The sequence below is a fragment of the Biomphalaria glabrata genome, chromosome 5, assembly GCF_947242115.1.
Source record: "Biomphalaria glabrata chromosome 5, xgBioGlab47.1, whole genome shotgun sequence".
NCBI lineage: Eukaryota > Metazoa > Mollusca > Gastropoda > Planorbidae > Biomphalaria > Biomphalaria glabrata.
Genome location: NC_074715.1, coordinates 10,659,953 through 10,678,097, shown reverse-complemented (window position 1 = coordinate 10,678,097; position 18,145 = coordinate 10,659,953). Strand labels below are relative to the sequence as shown.

At 31.6% G+C, this 18,145-nt stretch overlaps 1 protein-coding gene across 27 annotated transcripts in view; it reads right to left on the bottom strand.

The window, feature by feature from the left end:
* The window catches only part of LOC106052056 (centrosome and spindle pole associated protein 1-like), an 88,446-nt gene that overhangs the window by 57,326 nt on the left and 12,975 nt on the right, over positions 1–18,145 (bottom strand). For 19 of the 27 annotated variants that reach the window (XM_056029371.1, XM_056029378.1, XM_056029381.1 and 16 more), the window contains 14 exons: positions 17,681–17,827; positions 16,343–16,585; positions 14,898–15,035; positions 12,802–12,921; positions 11,887–12,030; positions 11,570–11,701; positions 7,862–8,047; positions 5,525–5,608; positions 5,079–5,216; positions 4,001–4,099; positions 3,825–3,884; positions 1,617–1,682; positions 1,286–1,356; positions 555–600 (listed from right to left, as the gene is read on the bottom strand). In XM_056029371.1, coding sequence (XP_055885346.1) covers positions 555–600; positions 1,286–1,356; positions 1,617–1,682; positions 3,825–3,884; positions 4,001–4,099; positions 5,079–5,216; positions 5,525–5,608; positions 7,862–8,047; positions 11,570–11,701; positions 11,887–12,030; positions 12,802–12,921; positions 14,898–15,035; positions 16,343–16,585; positions 17,681–17,827 — 1,674 coding nt within the window. The remainder of the gene's footprint in view (positions 1–554; positions 601–1,285; positions 1,357–1,616; positions 1,683–3,824; positions 3,885–4,000; positions 4,100–5,078; positions 5,217–5,524; positions 5,609–7,861; positions 8,048–11,569; positions 11,702–11,886; positions 12,031–12,801; positions 12,922–14,897; positions 15,036–16,342; positions 16,586–17,680; positions 17,828–18,145) is intronic. The other 8 variants (XM_056029369.1, XM_056029380.1, XM_056029388.1 and 5 more) reach the window with 8 other exon arrangements.

Sequence of the window (18,145 nt, the reverse complement as noted above, 5' to 3'; positions counted from 1 at the left end):
CACAGACACACAAATTTGCATTGAAAGTAAAAAAAATATTTTAGCCTTAGCTAAATTTTCCATAAAAAAGATCAAATCATTCCATACAAGTTTAAAAAATAAAAAAAAAAAAAACACAAAAAAAAAACATTTTATATTCAATTGGATAATGAATGAAAAAAAAAAATTAATAAATAATTAGATAAGTTTAAAGGTAAAGAAGGTTTATTAATTCAGTAAAACTGAATTATACAATTCTTGCTTAAATGTCAAATCAAACATTTCAAAATACATCCTTATATAGAAAAATAGGTGAGCATGTGAAGCAGACTAATTAGAAATAGGCTATTTTTTTTGCATTGCAGTAAGTTGTGTAGATTAAAAATTAAATAAAAAAAAAAAAAAAGATGAACATTTATAAATAAACTCATGTTATATATATTTCATATAATTCACACACACAGACTAGAACATAGGTGTTAGAAATGTGAGTGGGTTTAATTACTAAAGTAAAAAGTATGATTTTTATGTGAAACAAAAACAGAAATTAGAAAACACACAATCTAAACTTTTACCTCGGCCAGGTTTCCTGTTGGTTCATAACCAATATCATTGGCACGTCTGCAATAAGGTTGCAAAAAAATGAAAGTGTTAGAACCAATGAAATATTCTTCTAGTACTGTATATATAAATATAGTCCATTAGTATTACTGAAGTAAAGTTATAATCTAAATAAAGAAATGAAGCACTGTATATAATTTCATTGGTTGTCCAAAAAAAAAACTCTGTAGGACAACAGCTAGTTGATTTTCATTACATGTTCAGTCAATTTAACCCATTCACATTAAGAAAGATATATTTTTGTTTAGGGGTTATAGAAAAGTGTAATTAAATCAAGTTCCAATCTGAGTAATGAGTGTCCCTGACACCATCCAACTCTAATGGGTGCCTGACATGTTTGTTTGTTTGTTTTACATGTTTCAGATGTTCCTTCAGAGTTGAAGATAGTTTACTTCCTAGTCCAAACCTCCCACAGGACGATGGGGGATGGGAGCGGGCAGGGTTTGAACCCGGGACCATCGATAAATCCAAACGACAGTCCAGCACGCAAACTGCACGACCAGGCAGCCATCCAGACATGTTGGGGAAGTAAAGGGTAGTTATCACTGCGCTGGTCACAAGGCACTAATGTTAACAACTGGTCATAGAAACAGATGAGCTTTACATCATCTTTCCCCCCCCCCCCCCCCCCCATAGATCACAAGGTCTAAAAAGATTATCTGGACTTTAGACTAATTCAGTCTACCTGTACTGAGATTCTTGTGCCCTCTTACGCTCCAGCAGTTCCTCGTAAGTTGGTGTACCCCATCCTTTTCTCTGTTGATTGAAATATGTGTCGAGTTAAATATTCATTATTTGAAACATAGTTTACTTTAACGCCCAACAAGTTCAATGCTTAGAACAAGTTGTTTTATAAAGGACATATAATGAATTAGATAAGCTCCAATAAATCTAATCGTCTTTAATGATGGGCTTAGACAGTTCAAAGTTCAGCTCTTTACTTAGAATTAGAAATCCATCTAAAGGTCAGTTCTGTTAAGTAAAAAAGATAAGTCTAAGAATGACAGAGTGCTTACCCTTCCACCTTTCTGGCGCAACATCTCATTATACTCCCTATTCCTCTCTGCTTCTTTCTCTCTTTTCTGAATTAAAGAAATAAACATATAGTTTTACATCACAAGTATAAGTCTTTTATTAAGAATCACAATTTTATTGAAAATTATCAAATTAATGTAAATCAAACAGATAGTATTGAAAACAAGGAATGGATCCAAAATTGAACACATAGATCGACAGTAAACGTCATAAAAAAAAAAAAGGATAAAATCAGTTGTGTAGTTAAAGTGAAATGAAAATTAAAGAAATCTGCCATGTGATGTTACTTAAGTTTGTTAAAAGTTTCCATAAGATAAAACTTTAAATTATTGGTCAAATGCAGTTTATCATTGTGACATCTATACTTTGATATGTAAAATATGGATTAACTTAACTACTCATAAAGTAAGATTTAATCAGGTTTGTTTATATTACTGTAATCTGTTATCAGTATCACTAATGAAGACTAAATTTTAATGATTCTAATTAATAAAATATTCATAAAGAGAAACTCTGTATCTAAAATATTAAAACTAAAAGACTCCAAATTAATTTAAATTCAATTATAATTTAGCAAAAAGCATGACTGAGCCTTTAGAGGTGGATCCCCTAATAAGATGTCAATTCCCTAATCACAAAGTTGACCTACCACCCATTCATGTGAATTACTCTCCTCAGGAAATATTGGCAATCTTAGCATAGAAGAATAGTACATGCTTGCAACAATATCAAGCAATATATAAAAGAACTGTTTTCTTATTTGCATACAGGAGTTCACAATATTTACAAAATAAACTTAGCTAAGACTAAAGATTTTTTTTACAGGATTGAGTTTAGAAAATAGCTTACAGAACAATTAGTTTTGACATATGACTAGAAATGGAAAATAATTACAAATATTAACGTTACAACTCTTGTGAAACTTTTTCATCTTGAAATGATTAGGTGTGCATCAATTTAGGACCAAGAAGATTATTCAAATAAGGAATCAATAAAATGGACAAATAATGAAATAATGCAAAGTTAATTAAAACACAATTTAAAGCACATCTACCCTATTTAGGCTTGAAAAGGCCCCATTTGAGATATGGGGCTTTTTTGGGGCCATTTATCAGTTCAGAAATTATAAGTCAATGCTAAATATTACTAAAGCAAGCCCTAAGCTAAAGCTTGTTGTGCCTATAAGTAAATCTGGCCCTGCATGTAGGAGAAAAGCATGTAATCATGAAAATACTTTAAAAAACAGCTAGAAAGTAATAAATGTTGATCACTACTTCAAGTAGCAGTTTATAAGCTTTTTGTGTCTATCTTAACTGGCAGGTTTTAAACAGTCTTTTAGAAATGAAAATTATTATGGCCTGGCCAAAGTATGTTGCAGAAAGGCAATGGATGACAGTGAGCATGGTTCTATTCCTGGACCATCATAATGACAGTCCAGAGCGCATACCATTACCAGGCAGCCTATTACAATAAATATGTCTTAAAAAAAAACAATGGAAAACATTCTTTTTAAAAACTTGTTTTTATTTTGTATTTCAGAAAGGCGAAAAAAAAAAAAAAGGGCATGAAGATATATTTATTCCGTGATTTAAAAGATTGAAAATTTTAAGAAAACCAAAGATGTTAGCAAAATTTTGAATGCAAAACTAATAAACTATTTTTATAAAATACATCTAGAAAAATGAGCAAATTAACATTTGTAACTAATGATAAGTTAAAAAATGTGTATGTTAAGATCATGTCACCAGAACTCAAATGAAATTGAAGAACAAAGTTTTTAATGAAACAATGAACTATTCATGTAAGAAGCTATTTTAGTAACTTATGTTACTCAGAAAGAACTTTTTTTACAAGGCCCATCTAATTAGCAATATATTATGGTATACAAGTAACTACAACATATATTAAGTATTTGTGCATAGTTTATTAGCCACTAGCTACAAAGATACTATACTAATAAAAGAGAGATAGACAGTGTTCCAGCTTGCACAACTACTCAGTTTAAAAAAACAGACTTACCTTCTGCAAACAAAAAATGAAATAAATGTCATTTTTAAAAAGATAATTAAAAATAAAAACTTATCTTAATAAATTGCCACTTCAATCTAAATTATTGCAGTAATTACAACATAAAAATTGCCAACATTTTATTAAGCCCTTATTATTATCAGAAAATCGGGTCAGCTTACCTGGGCAGAATTAGAATATCTGAGACCTGGTATTGTTGCATAAACACCATCGTCTTGGCTCTAAATGTAAAAATGTTTTGCTTTGATTAGGATTGGAATTCATAAGGTGATATTAAAAGATTATGATGTAAAAGGTTTGACTTAACTAATTAAAAATAAAAAAAAAAAATCTTTACCACTGCAGGCTTTTTATCAGCAAATCGATTTTGTTCCTTCTCCGCTTTATTGGCCAGGAACTTATTGTACTCTTCATTCCTTTCTTTGATTTTCTGAAGCTGAACCAAAAAACACATCAAAACAGTGCCAACAATGAACATAGGTTTGTCATTATTTTTAATTAAATAATAATTACATAAAAATTTGTGGACAGCTTAGAAATAAGTTCAATGTGGAAATAGCATCGGAGGCATGGTGTCTGAGTGATTAAGCGCTGTTTTTTTTTAACCTGGATTCTTGGATTCAAATCTCAGTGGAGACTGCAATTTTAATTTCTGGGTTTTAGGATGCCCCTGAGTCCACCCAGCTCTAATGGGTACCTGACTTTAGCTGGGAAACAAGGCGGTTGGTCGTTGTGCTGGCCACATGACACCCTGCTCATTAACCATTGGCTAAAAAAACTGATGACCTTAACATCATAGGCACCATAGATCATAAGGTCTGAAAGGGATGGGGGGGGGAGAAATGGCATCAATAATTGTGGGTAATCATCGTGTTAAATACGTTATGCTTTGTTTTGTAAAATGTTTTAAATGTTTCAGATGTTCCTTCAGTTTCTGAAGATTATTACATCCTAGCCAAAAAACCTCCTGCAGGATTACAGTGGGCAGGGATCAAACCCAGGACCTTCAAGACCACCAAACAATAGTCTAGAGCACATACAATACAATCAAGCAGCCAAGCTGGATACTTTATACCTAAGTGAAACAGGTTACATTTACTTTCAGTGACTCTTAAAAAACTTGTTTTTATAAGTATGATACTTTAAAAAAAAATGCTCAACTGAAATATTCAATAATATAAAATTAATATTAAAAAGTTTATTTAATTAAAAAGTATGAAAAAAAACAACAACATATAAAATCTCTATATAACAGTCAGTATAATATATTATGCACAGTCAAAGTGGACAGCTTAGAAAAAATTAAATGAGGTCAAACTAAGTCATATAAAAACAAAAAAACTCTCAAAATAAATTTGAACTTGAAAAAAAAAAAGGAACAACAAAGTTTCAACACAGCTGGAAAGTCATCTCACAGAGTAAGGTTTTATATCTATCTCTTTCTGTCTTTTAATACGCTGGTCTATAAGGTAAGAGTGTCCAGACAAACTAGAATCAAGTGTGTTGAGGGCATGGCCATTGTATTCAGGGGAAACAATGCTAGTTTGCCTAAACTGTAGACAATTATGTGGATATAGAGTTTATTAAACTTAAAAAAAATTATTTAACTGACGTTGAGATTCAATGAAACAAAAAATTCAAAATTAGAATTTCTTTTTTTAAACATTGGATATTAAACAAAAATAGATTTTAAATATTCATAAGTTTATAGTTGTTAAAGGCTACATTCAAATTAACTGTTTCTTCCTTGCACAAAATACAGTTTTAACTCCTTTAAATTTCAGGTGTAAGAAATATGAATATCTATGAGGTTATTGGAACATTCCAGCACACAAATCACATTTGATATAGTTAAGCTTACCTTCATGGCATCACTCTCATTGGCAATCAACAGTGCTGTCTTATGATCATCCGTCTGCTCTTGGAGACGGCTTTGGTAACCTTTCTGCATTAAAAAAAATTAAAATCATTCAAAATGTATTCACCAAAGTTATCAAGTTTGTCTACTTAATATAATATTTTTTTTAATTGGATAATCACTAGCATTACAGTTCATAGCCAATTCTTTGAGAAAATAATTAAAAGAATAGAAACAAAAATACAATGATGAATAATGCAAGTAGTATTTTTAATTTCACATATTATAATTAACTTAAAATTCTTATAGTCTTTTTTTTTAGATAGTAGTTTATTTTTATTTGAAGGACTTTAATTAAACCTTTCATAAGATAAAACAAGGCATGCAGAGACTATAAACTACACAGCCATATATATCTTTAGGTAAGCAGCTTTAACATTGTGCAGTCATGCTAGCAAGGAACAAAGTCTGCTTGAGCTGAGAGTATCCAGCAATGAATGGGTTAACAAAGGAGTAAAAAAAAAAAAAAATTGAAGACAACACATCTAATGTAAACAGTATCCTACTCAGAATATTTAAAAAAAACTAATGGGGTAGAGGTACAAGTGTTTTGACTTAATAGTTATCCTGGGGAAGACACTATAATGATAAAAAGCTTAAAAAAAAAAACTTGCATACATTTTTATTCTGAAACAAGAAAAAATATTTAAAAAAACTAGTCGACCCAGCGGTGTAGCATACGCCACTATTTAGTGATGGGTGAACACTTCCTGAAAGACACAGTAGTCCTAATGGAGTGGGTGGTTGGGCAACGTAGAGCATTAGATATACAGAGAAGATTACTTCTTCTCCCTCTCTGCTCTTTTTTTTTCTGAGCCACACTCTCTGTTGACGCGAAAGTTATGTGGGTTAACTCTAGAATGACTTGCAGAAATAAAAGAGTTATCTTTCCATGACTTTTTCACTGAGGGTTAGAGAGTCTGCGTGCATGCATCTTGTCCCGCATGGTTGGGCGATGTAGAGAATTATATATACAGAAGATACTTTCATTTCAAAAGACTTTTCCTCATTTACGAAGCTGAAGACTTTGTGTAAGAGTGATTATTTCGTTCTTAATAACTAATGAATGATAGATATTAAAAAAAGGAACATTTTTTTTTTCCATGCCCAAATTCGCCCCTAGAATACTTGATCTAGTTAGACATATGGTATATAAGATTCTAGTTTGGTGATACAGATCCATAAAAAGAGGCATAAAAAAAAGACAGTAGCCTAGACTAGAACTCTACATAAGACAGTGGGATAAATGTTTGTTTATTTAACTCTTTAGTGAATAAATGCGAGAGCTTACACTGTCTTGTGTTCAAGATCTAGATCTCCAGACCAAATTTAATGTTAAGATGATTATATTTTGAAAAATTATAAAGGTTAAACCAGAGTTTTCCCAGAGTGACAGATAAGGTAGTAATTTGTTTTCCCCAAACTGCCAAATTTCTAGAAAATCATAAGAGACATGTTCGCCACCCATGAAGAGTTAACAAGCTAAGAGGATTTTCAAAAGTTCCTATTTCAGACCTTGTGGTCTATAGGGCAGATGATGTTAAAGTCATCTGTTTTTGTGGCCTACAGTTAATGAGGGTATCATGTGGCCAGCACCGCCTTTACTTTTACCCAACTAATGTCAGGTACCCATTAGAGCTGGGTGGACTTGGAGGTTTCCAAAAATTCCGAAATTAAAAATCCCAGTCGTCACCACCGTGTCACCAGGATTCAAACCGGAACCCCCTATTTGAAAGCCAAGCGCTTTACTCCTCAGCCTCAAAAGGGCTGAAGTAACAGCAAGAAACAATCACAGAAGGGCTGAAGTAACAGCAAGAAACAATCAGAGAAGGGCTGAAGTGACAGCAAGAAACAATCACACAACTGGAACTGGCTAAATAGAAGGATATCTTACAATGCAGAGAAATATAGGGTGTATTTAAATTAGACTAAAAGATTTAAAAAATCTAATAGAGTAACAGTGGAAACCACATGCAAAGCTTTCTGTGAGCAGTACATTAGAGAAAACATACAAAATATAAAATGTTAGCATTTAACTATGTGCTTCAACGTACTACTTAAACTGACAATATTAAAGAGGCCCTGATCGTTATTAAAAAAAAAAAACATGAATTAATTTATTAATAAGAAAATTTTCATGAAATAAAAAAGGTCCAATTATAAATAAAAAATGTAGAAGTCTGCTCAAGAATAAACTAGCTACTTGAAGAGATATTAAGAGAACCAAAAAAAGAAGTGCTTGTTAAGACATGAAAATAAAATCAAGTTAAAAAGAAGTACTCGAATAGTTTTGTCGTAGATATTTTGTCCCAGGAGATTTAACTGATTGGGTGGGTCTTTCTTCTCTTCCTTAAGCTTTTTGTCTGCTGCTCCGAGGTTGTGAAAAAGACCAAAGTCTTCCGACTCATCAACCTCTGGAGCTAAACCTAACTCAGTCAAGTCCAATTTTTCTGCAGGAGGTCCATGCTGCAATGCAATAATACATACACACAAAAAATGACTAAGGTAGAGCATATATAAAAGTAATAGTGAATAAAAGAATATGTTTTAAATCTAGGGATAGATAGTTGTGAAAAGTGATGTGAAGATATGTAACACAGGCATTTTAAAATAATCATAGGAAAACTAACCATAATAGATACCATAATTGTTAGTAATATATATATGCTGGAAGCATAACATATAGCAACTTACAGTATATAATTCATCCTAAGAAGATTACGTATAGATCTAAACAAGAATCTACTTTAAATGGTTTGAATAAATAATTAAGTACATTTATTGACTATTAATTGCTTCTTTTAATGATTCAATTCTTTTAAATATCTTCATCTAATTATTATTGCAATTATCCGATTACAGTTGCAATCATCACATGTTTAGTGGGTTAAAAGGTACTATCTATAACTAGCTACTGGGTAAGCAAGGTATAATGAAGCAGGATCTGATCAATACCTACTTATTGTTTTATTCATTTTCATTTTATTCATTTATCGTATTATTCTCTTAGCAAGCATTATAACGCTAAGTTTAAAAAACTTCCTCAGCTGATTATAATTAAAAACAAACAAGTCATTATGTATTATAAAATGAAACAATGGTGAAACAACCAAAATTTTAACATATATTTTTCAATGAACCTTGCCAGTAACAAAACTTGTAGGGAGATCGTCAAGTGACTGGCTATAAATGTGCAGCAGTTTCTTCAAAACTAGTTAGCATCAAGCTGAAACTCAATATGTATTTATGTTCCTAAAGTTACAAATGTAAAAAAAGACCCAAAAACATATGAAGGCAGACTTATTTATGTGACCTAAAAAAATACCAAGACGGGCTGACTTATGTGACCTAAAAAATATCAAGGAAGATGGACTTTTGTGACCGAACAATATATCAAGGAAGATAAACGTATGTAGCCTGACAATGTATTAAGGGAGACAAACTTATGTGACCAAACAATATATCAAGAAAGACAAACTTAGGTGACCTAACAATATATCAAGAAAGACAAACTTATGTGATCTAACAACATATCAAGAAAGACAAACTTATGTGACCTAACAAAATATCATAGGAAACAGCCCTGTGCAGTGTCCTAATGAGACCTAATAACATATCAAGGGGGATAAACTCATGTGACATAATATAACAGATAAAAAGGTGAATCAGCAAATGAAAGGTGAATCCGTCAACAAAAACCACACTTATCACCTTCTTCAATAAATACTCATTGTATTCTTTATTTCTTTCTTCTTCCATTCTGAGCAATTTTTTATTCCGAGTTTCATCTGCAATGAGCACACCAGGTTCAACAGCTTTAGGCAGAACCTTACTGTGACTATCATGTGCCCCAGATCCAACTGATTTCCTGGACTTGTAATCGTTGTATTCTTTATTCCTCTCTTTCTCCATCAACTTCATTTTGTCCAGCCTGTCCCCGTCATGTATCAGGACGCCAGGCTCTGTTGGCTTCATGGATTTCTTGGCAAAAGTTCTCTGAACCAAATGAATAAAAGTTTAAAAAATGAAACAGAAAGCCAGGCATCATCCAACTGAACCTTTTTGAGCGAAAATAAAAACACAAAGATAAATCAAAAGAGGCTTTGGGAGGAAAGTTAAAAAAAAACATGAATTATGTCAGAATCTATTTGAGGGAAAGAAACAAAATATGGAATAAGCCAATAGAGCATATTTGATGGAAAGTAAAACATATGGAGGGACACAAGAGAACGTATGTTTCAAAAACAAAAGTGATGCTTGACATTAGAATACATTTCCTTGGCAAGAAAAAACGTGAGATTGTTTGTTTCACCATCTTTACATCTTTTGAATTGAAGATATTCTCTATTAACACAAACCTCTTCAGGATGGAGATGGATGGTGTCAAGCAGGGTTTGAACCTGGGACCAGCAAGACAACAGTCCACAGGACAAGGTAGCCATTCAAATACCAGTAAACAAGACTGTAATGCTACTTGGGGCCAGCATGAGTCAATGTAAACAGATGATGACAAGCAAAAAAAAAATTCTTTAAAAAAAAAACAACAACAAAGCTTATATTGAGTGAAGGGAGAGGGCCATCCAATGTACAGATGCAAATAGACATATACTGAAAGATAATTGCTGAGCCCATTTTGACTACTGCACATCTTGGTATTTTTTTATCAACCCTTGACAAATGTGCATTCAACAGTGTAACTGGGGTTAAAATTCACTTTTATAAAACAAAACTGAAATGATTTTGACTCATATGTTTTCAGACATTTCTTCAGAAATGAAAATAAAGTCCAAGCCCAAACATCCTGCAGGACAGCGGGGACAACAGTGGGCAGGATTCAACAAGGGAGCAATATGACAACAGTCGGAAGCACATACTGAACATACCACAGAACCAGGCAGCCAATCAAATATTTTGACACTTCTCTGCCTTTCCTAAAATTGAGGACACTCCAAAACAAGTGATGCATGAAAAGTACTTTTCTTTCAACAAAGAACAATAGGTGTTAAGCTGACAATATCTTTTTTGTTTTTACCTAGAAGCATTTTTAGTATTAATAAATAAGCCTAATGGCAATGGACTATTTCTACTTTAATTAGTGTCGAGTACATGGTTACAAATGCAAACTACTTAACATAGGATCAAATGAAGGTATAAAAAGAGTTTTAAGAATTTTAAAAGAATAATGTATCAAAGCTTATGCAAAAATTGTTTTTAAAAAATGTTAGTTGGCAGAGAAAAAAATACGAACAAAAGTATTTACAAGATTAGAAAATGCATTGCTTCAACAAAATGTTTATGTGGAATAAAACATTATAGGCACACACAAAAAAAGTAGCAATAATAAAGTTAATTGAATATTTAAAAACTTTGATAATTTAATATGTTTAACAAATTCAAAATACATGTACATATGAATGGCTGTGCTATGAGTGTTAAAAATTGATTAACTTTTTTTGGAAACATTTGCTCCTCAAATGCTGTTCCTTAAATTATAATTGTATCCTATCATTCATACATTTTCATTCCAGGCAAGATCATTTCATTTTATACAAATTTGTTTGTGAAAACTAGTCATTCATGTTTCAAATGTATAATGACAATGTTTATCTAGCTCACTTAGGACATGTAGAAATTGAAAAACATATAAAACATACTTTAAATCAGATAAATAATTATTCAAAGTTAAAATTTATATTGTATTTGAATATAGCCTCTTATCCAAATGATACCAAAATCATGAGTATGTCTTTGATATATTTACACAAATTGTATGTATACTAAACAAAATTTTTTTAAAAAAAGGTCTTGTTAAATGTAAGAAGCAAGCAATATCCTTATTGTTGAAAAAAAAAATTAAAAGCAAGGCAAAATCATTCTGGAAAAATATATTGAGTAATTAGTACGTTAATTAAAATATACATGTAGGGAAAAGCAAAACTGGCGGCTGATAGAAAAACAAAAAAAATTGGAAGGCTGCCAAGTTTATACCTTCTGAAGCATTTCATTGTATTCTTTCCTCCGTTCCTCATTGAGTTTCTTTCTCTTCTCCTCCTGACTTCGGAAAGGAATCATTCCTTGCTCTTCTGGCTGTACCCACTGAGACTTAGGGCCCATTTTTTTCTATGAGATTTCATGATTCATGATAATTATTTGTTTAATTATTTAACACAATATTTTCTTTGTGGGATTTAATGTTTTATAAAAATGCAACTTAATTTGAAAGATTCAGGTATGATAGAGGTTCAATATTGATGGGTTTTTTTTCTCTTTGGTTTAACTTGTCATACAAGTGACTAATCAGCTACCTTCTGAAGCATCTCTCTGTATTCTCTTTTCCTTTCCTCATTCAGCTTTCTCCTGTTCTCTTCATAGACTCCAAGAGGTAGGGGGTCCTCGACAACTGGCTCGGAAGATGGGGCACTCTTATTGGAACGTGTCTTAAACTTTCCCTATATCAAAATTGTGAATATTTTTATGAACCGGGAAAACCTGACACAAGAAGTAGGTCACTAAGAGAAGAATCGTCAAATGACGGAGTCTAACACAAAACTAAAACAAATAAATAGAAATATTAACAAGTAATAGAAAAAAGAATACTTTAAAAAAAACAAAGCGTATTAAAGGGAAAGAACAGCTAATTACTGCCATTTATCAGAAAATTACGGGATTTAGCTCCCTTTCTGCTATATAAAACAAAATTAATTAACTACGACAAAATGATTAAATAACTGGTTAATTTTTGGATTGATCATTGACTATGAATAATTAAGCAAAATTTCAACTTGATCCAAGAATAGGAAAAGGGAGAAAAAACGTAATAAGGGGATAAAATATATATATATATATATATATATATATATATATATATATATATATATATATATATATATATATATATATATATATATATATAAGCCTATCCATATCTGTCATTAAGTAGCATTTATTCCCTTTATTTTGATATCAAACAAAATAATTAATCACTAATTTAATTTTTTTTTATTGATTCATGTCTAGTTTTAACTTGATCCAAGAATGGGAAATGGGAGAAAAAGCATGTTCAAACTTATTACCAGACAGACAGACAGAGAGACAGACAGAGTAGGTTGATATAAGCTTTGTAAAAACAGTCCCAATAATCATAGACCAGACATACCTGTCACAAGAACAACACGGCTTCATTCAAAATAAACATGACTGAAAAGAAAAAGCAATGGTACCTGTCTAAGCATTTCATTATATTCCCTCTGTCTCTCTTCATTAAGTTTCTTCCTATTGGCCTCATAGCCACCCAAGGGGAGGACATTCTCAATCGCAGGTTCAGAGTTAGGCCTCCCTGTCTGTGTGATGCAATCAGGGGCATTACACAATGAACAACAAAGTCAGTAAGAGGAATTAACTTTCCTAAAGCTTTACTTTTTTTTTTGACAAAATTTTCCCATCTTATTGCAGAAGATTTATTTCTCCTTTAAGTTATACATATATATTTTAATCAGGCAGTAAAATTTATAACAAATTAACAAATACATCTTTTTTTAAGCATTTAAGTTACACATTTTTGTAGAAAGAAGGTTTCACAGGTTTAAGAGATTATAACATCATGTTATTGTTGGTCAACGCAGAAGATTCATATTAAGCAACAATAAAAAGAAAAAATACAATAAAATGTAGGTTTCACATAATTACTAATTAATATATATGTTATTTTTATATTCACTTTTAGATATAATAAAAGAATTAAAAACAAAAATGTTAAGCTGATAGATAGGAGAGGTCAATAAATGTTTCACATTATTAAAATTGTTAATTTCAAAATCAAAAGCTACATAGGAGTGTAAAAAAAAAAAAAAAGTAAAGTACCCCTTTCAGACCTTGTGGTCTATAGGGCAGATGATGTCATCTGTTTCTATGGCCTATGGTTAATGAGGGTGTAATGTGGCCAGCACAACAACCAACCACTTTTACTATTCCCCAACTAGTGAAACTGGGGCTTCATTTACCACTCAGCCTCCAGATTGGGAGCCAATGATAACCATAAGAAGTGGAAGATAAATAAATCTGAAGAAATGTTAATAGAAGTGGTAGGGAAAGACAAGCATAAACTGAAGTTGAGTAAAAAGTAAAAAAAAAAGCATTAAGTTTTTCATTTCAGGTTCTACTAAGCTGCTAAACAAAAGGTTTCAGGATAGAATTCTCTAATTGAGGATGATTATTTTGTTAGTCCTTAATTTCATGCAGCAATAGTAAAAGCCTGAAGATATTTTTTTGCAGAAACATGTTGGTCATTGTTTTGACCATATAACAGCATCACACTTAATTAAATGGCCACACAAAAATAGAGAGTTGTTTCAATCAGTTTGTCAGTGTGGACCACAGAGTCATTTAAAGAGATTTAGAAAGATTTGAGGTAAAAATTATGTCAAATTTAACATAACAGTAAAGTGTTTTCTGTTGAGAGTACAATTGCTTTTACATTTCCTAGCCAGCGCTAGGTATTCATGTGGAAAAGTCATGAGCACATAAAACCAGTACTTTACTCTTGTTTTCCACTCCAGAACTGATTTCTAATCTAAAACATGGATTGGAACAAGAGACATTCACTTTAAATTTAGAACTACAAGATCCATCTCTCAATGTTCTCATCCATAGCAAAAAGATCAAGAAAAATTTTTTAAATCCTTTTCTCAAAGAAACAAAGCTTATCTAAAGGGGGAAGAATTCTGTTCTTAAAACTATATCTACCAATAATGTACAAACTATTTCCCTTATTCAATATCAAACAAAATAATTAATTACCAATAACTAATTGACTAATTGAGTATTTTTGTTTATTGATTTATGTTTTGTTGGGTACAAAAAATAATTGTTTAAAGTATCAACTTGATCAGAAAATGCGTGAGGGAGAAATAGCATTAACAATTATTGAAGGGGACTAAACCCAACAAAATTATAGTTTAATTTGTTGCTATTAACCAAAATAATGAATTACAAGTAATTAATAATCTAATTGGTTACTTTTTTTTGGGGATTCACGTCAATGAATAATTGAGGGAAGTTTCAGCTTGATCTGAGAATGGGTGTGGGAGAAATAACATGTGCACACTTTTTACAGTCAGAGTGAGTTGATATAAGAATTGCAAAAATTACATTTAAAGACAAAGACTTCAAAGATGTGTTAACATTTATACGAAGGCAGCCGTTAGTAGTTTTATTCAAATCTACATCACATTAAAAAAAAAATCTTAATGACTGTGACTAATGAATAGGCAAAAATTAAAAAAATGGCGTAATGAATACAGCGCCCCCTTGAGTGTACCTTATTGTGATGTGCTTCCCAACGCTTTCGATACTCTTCAGCCTCTTTTTTGGCCTCTGCTATTTTATCCTGAATGTTCTTCTGGCTATCCTCAAACCGTGTATCTTCTATATTACCTTTGACCCCAACCGCGTCTCTCTACATTATTTTGATAAAAACACAATTTTGTATTTGCTGTCAAAGGGTAAATCTTATAAAGCTCTTAAAACTATTAGCCAAAGAAATTTACTGAAAGAACAATTTAAAAAAGCTCAGAAGTACAAATTCTTTTTAGTGTTTATGTATTAGCTTGTAAATGTAAAGCTCATTTGCTTCTAAGGCTGAATGTGAAGAAAGATGCTTCTTGTCCAGCACAAAAGTCTTACAGACACTACTTTACACAACTTAATGTGGAGTGCTAAGAAAGAGTGCTGAGAAAGGTCAGATATCCTGATTCTAAAGATCGCAAACTTGACAATGTTTCAACTCCTAGAGCTACAATACTGGGGTGCTAACATTCAGGTGACCCAATCCCTAAGTAACGGTTTGTATTCTGCTGATTGAATTTACCTTACAGAATTGATACTTCTATAGATTTTTTTTTTTAATTTAAAAATGTATTAGCATAATTTTCCTCAAATGACTAGCTAACAAGTCAACTATACTAGATAATAAGCAGAAATAATAATGAATCACAATCTAAATTCAAATTTATATTATCTTAAATGAAAACAAAAAAAATCCTCTTCCATCAATACAAAAGACTATCAAATAAGCAAAAATATAGAATTCAATGGTTATTGTTATTTGAATGTTATTTTACTTCCAAGTTAATTCCCTTTATACATCATTCAAATAATTAGAAATGTGAAGAGAAAGATTATGACTATGTGACTTAAAAAAGATATCTGCCAAAAAGCTGAATCATTATGTAAGTATGAAGAAAAATAGATTGGTCACCGTAAAATCCTAACTGCAATGTAGAAAAAAAATCTAATTTCTAAAGTGCACATTAATCACAGAACATACAATTTAATCCTTAACTATAAAACTAACAACTTGTTAAAGAAGCAAAAGTTACAACTTTTTTTCTTTGTGTTGAGATAGTTTGATTTCATCAAAAAAAAAAAATGGCAATCATGTCCATAATGGACCAAAAGTGTGTGGAAAAAAAATTTAATAGATAAGAAAGAAAACAAAAAATGTAAACAAATATTATAATAATTATAGTAATAATAAGCCTTATTAATCTGAAGGGAAATTGGTCTTGTGATGAATGCAACTTCCCTTAATAATGTCCTGCTTTTGAAAACGAAAACTACTAAATAATACGATTATATATCATGCATAAGTCTCAGATTAAAGTTTTACAATAAAACTGGAGAAAAAAGGAAAAGGGCCTTTTAAATAAATATTCATAATGGGCTTTTCTCTTAGTCTAGAACTAATAGGGAAAAAAAAATTACCTTTGCATGTTGCTCCTCCCACAACTTTCTGTACTCATCTCTGTTTACTCCTGCCGTCTGCCCATTGGTTAATCCTCTGTTTCCTTGTCTATAGTCTTGTTTACCACCGCCTCCCAGAAGTGGGTTCTTCATTTTCATCAACTCTTCCTCTTCTCTTTTTTCTCTCTCTACTTCCCTGATGATCTGGGCAGTGTCCAGTGCTTTTGTCCGGTTGTACATTTTAGGAGGGCTGGGTTTTTTAACCTGATCAATGAAGATAAGATTTCTATTAAGAACTCAAAATATTTTATCAAGTATCAGCTTGTTCTATACAAAATTTTATAAATTTTAACAAGAGAAAAATTTTGAATGTCCTTTGAGTGTTAACTAAGTCAGAAGAGGAAAGTAAAAAAAGTTAAGATAACAAAAATACAAAGACTAGCTAAAGCTGGTTGAGATCGGGTCTCAAACAAGGAAATCCTGGGAACTGGGAGTCAACCTCATAGTGAGGTTGTGACAGAGCATCGCAAGAGATTTGCGGGACATGTTCTCAGACAAAATGATATAATGATTGCACAAATGAACTCATTGGATGTAAGCTATCTCAGGATAGAAGAATGAATGTTTAATCTTCTAGATCAGTGTTTCTCAAACTGTGTTCTGCGGAACTCTATTGTTCCATGAAGCCTGAATAGGTGTTCCGCAAACTAATGCAATAATTAACTAGTAGGCACCACATGAATTAATTTTTAATAAAAATAACCAAAGTGTTCCACTAAATACTCAGAATGTGCGAAGTGTTCCATTAAGGAACTAGTTTGGGAAACACTGTTCTAGATTCAAGCTAAGCAGTGTTACAAGAATACATTAAACATTAACAGACCATACACCTACCAATAGGCAGTCTATATATGTTTTCTTAAAATAAATTAGCAGCAAAAGCAGAACAATGAGGCATAGTAAAGTCAAGAAAATAAGTTTAACTGTCTAGTGATTGCAAAGTACTTTAAGTTGTGGTGCAGAACATTTTTTTTTAAAAGTCACTAAATGATGCATGTTGTAGGCAACATGGTTCTGAAGTACTCTTATTAAGTGGGACAAAATATTATTAAGATATTCAATACTTTATCCACAAAAAAACAACAACAACTGATGAACTGATTTTTTTTTTTGTGTTAATTTTAAATCTAGAACTATAAAAACAAATTCAAAAGCATTTATACATAAAAACCATGAGAACAGTATTTGTATTTATATTAATACAACAATGAAAGATGCATATAGCCAATTCCCCGTTATTACATATTATAGTATAGGATCATTATCATAACATGGTCAAGAAAAACTAAAGCAACTGACCACCTCTGGATGCTGCTGTTCCCACAGACGCCTATACTCGTCTTTCTCTTTATTGTTTAGTATTCTTGGTGACTGGTCAAAAGTAGGCTCTAGTTCCTCAGAGTTGCCAGCTCCACGATCATTGATTGGTGCACGTGGTGATGGATCCTAAATAGCAATAAAAAAAAAGCGCCACAGTGTACAACTCAAAACAAAGTAATGACTCAAGTTAATACATAAACTATACACATACATCTCTTTAATTGCTTTCTTCTTGATCACTAAATTGCATTCAAAAGCATTGATGAAAAAGTAAAAGAAATGTGGATCTTAAAAAGGGGAAAGTTATCCAAGTGTCAGCAGCCATTGATTTATTTTAGTTTCTGATGAGCGCTGGACAAAGGGAATACTATATTTGTTGCTAGCAACTAGCATTGCAGTATAAATATTTAATTCTCTGTCTTGTAGAAATCAATTTTCTGACTG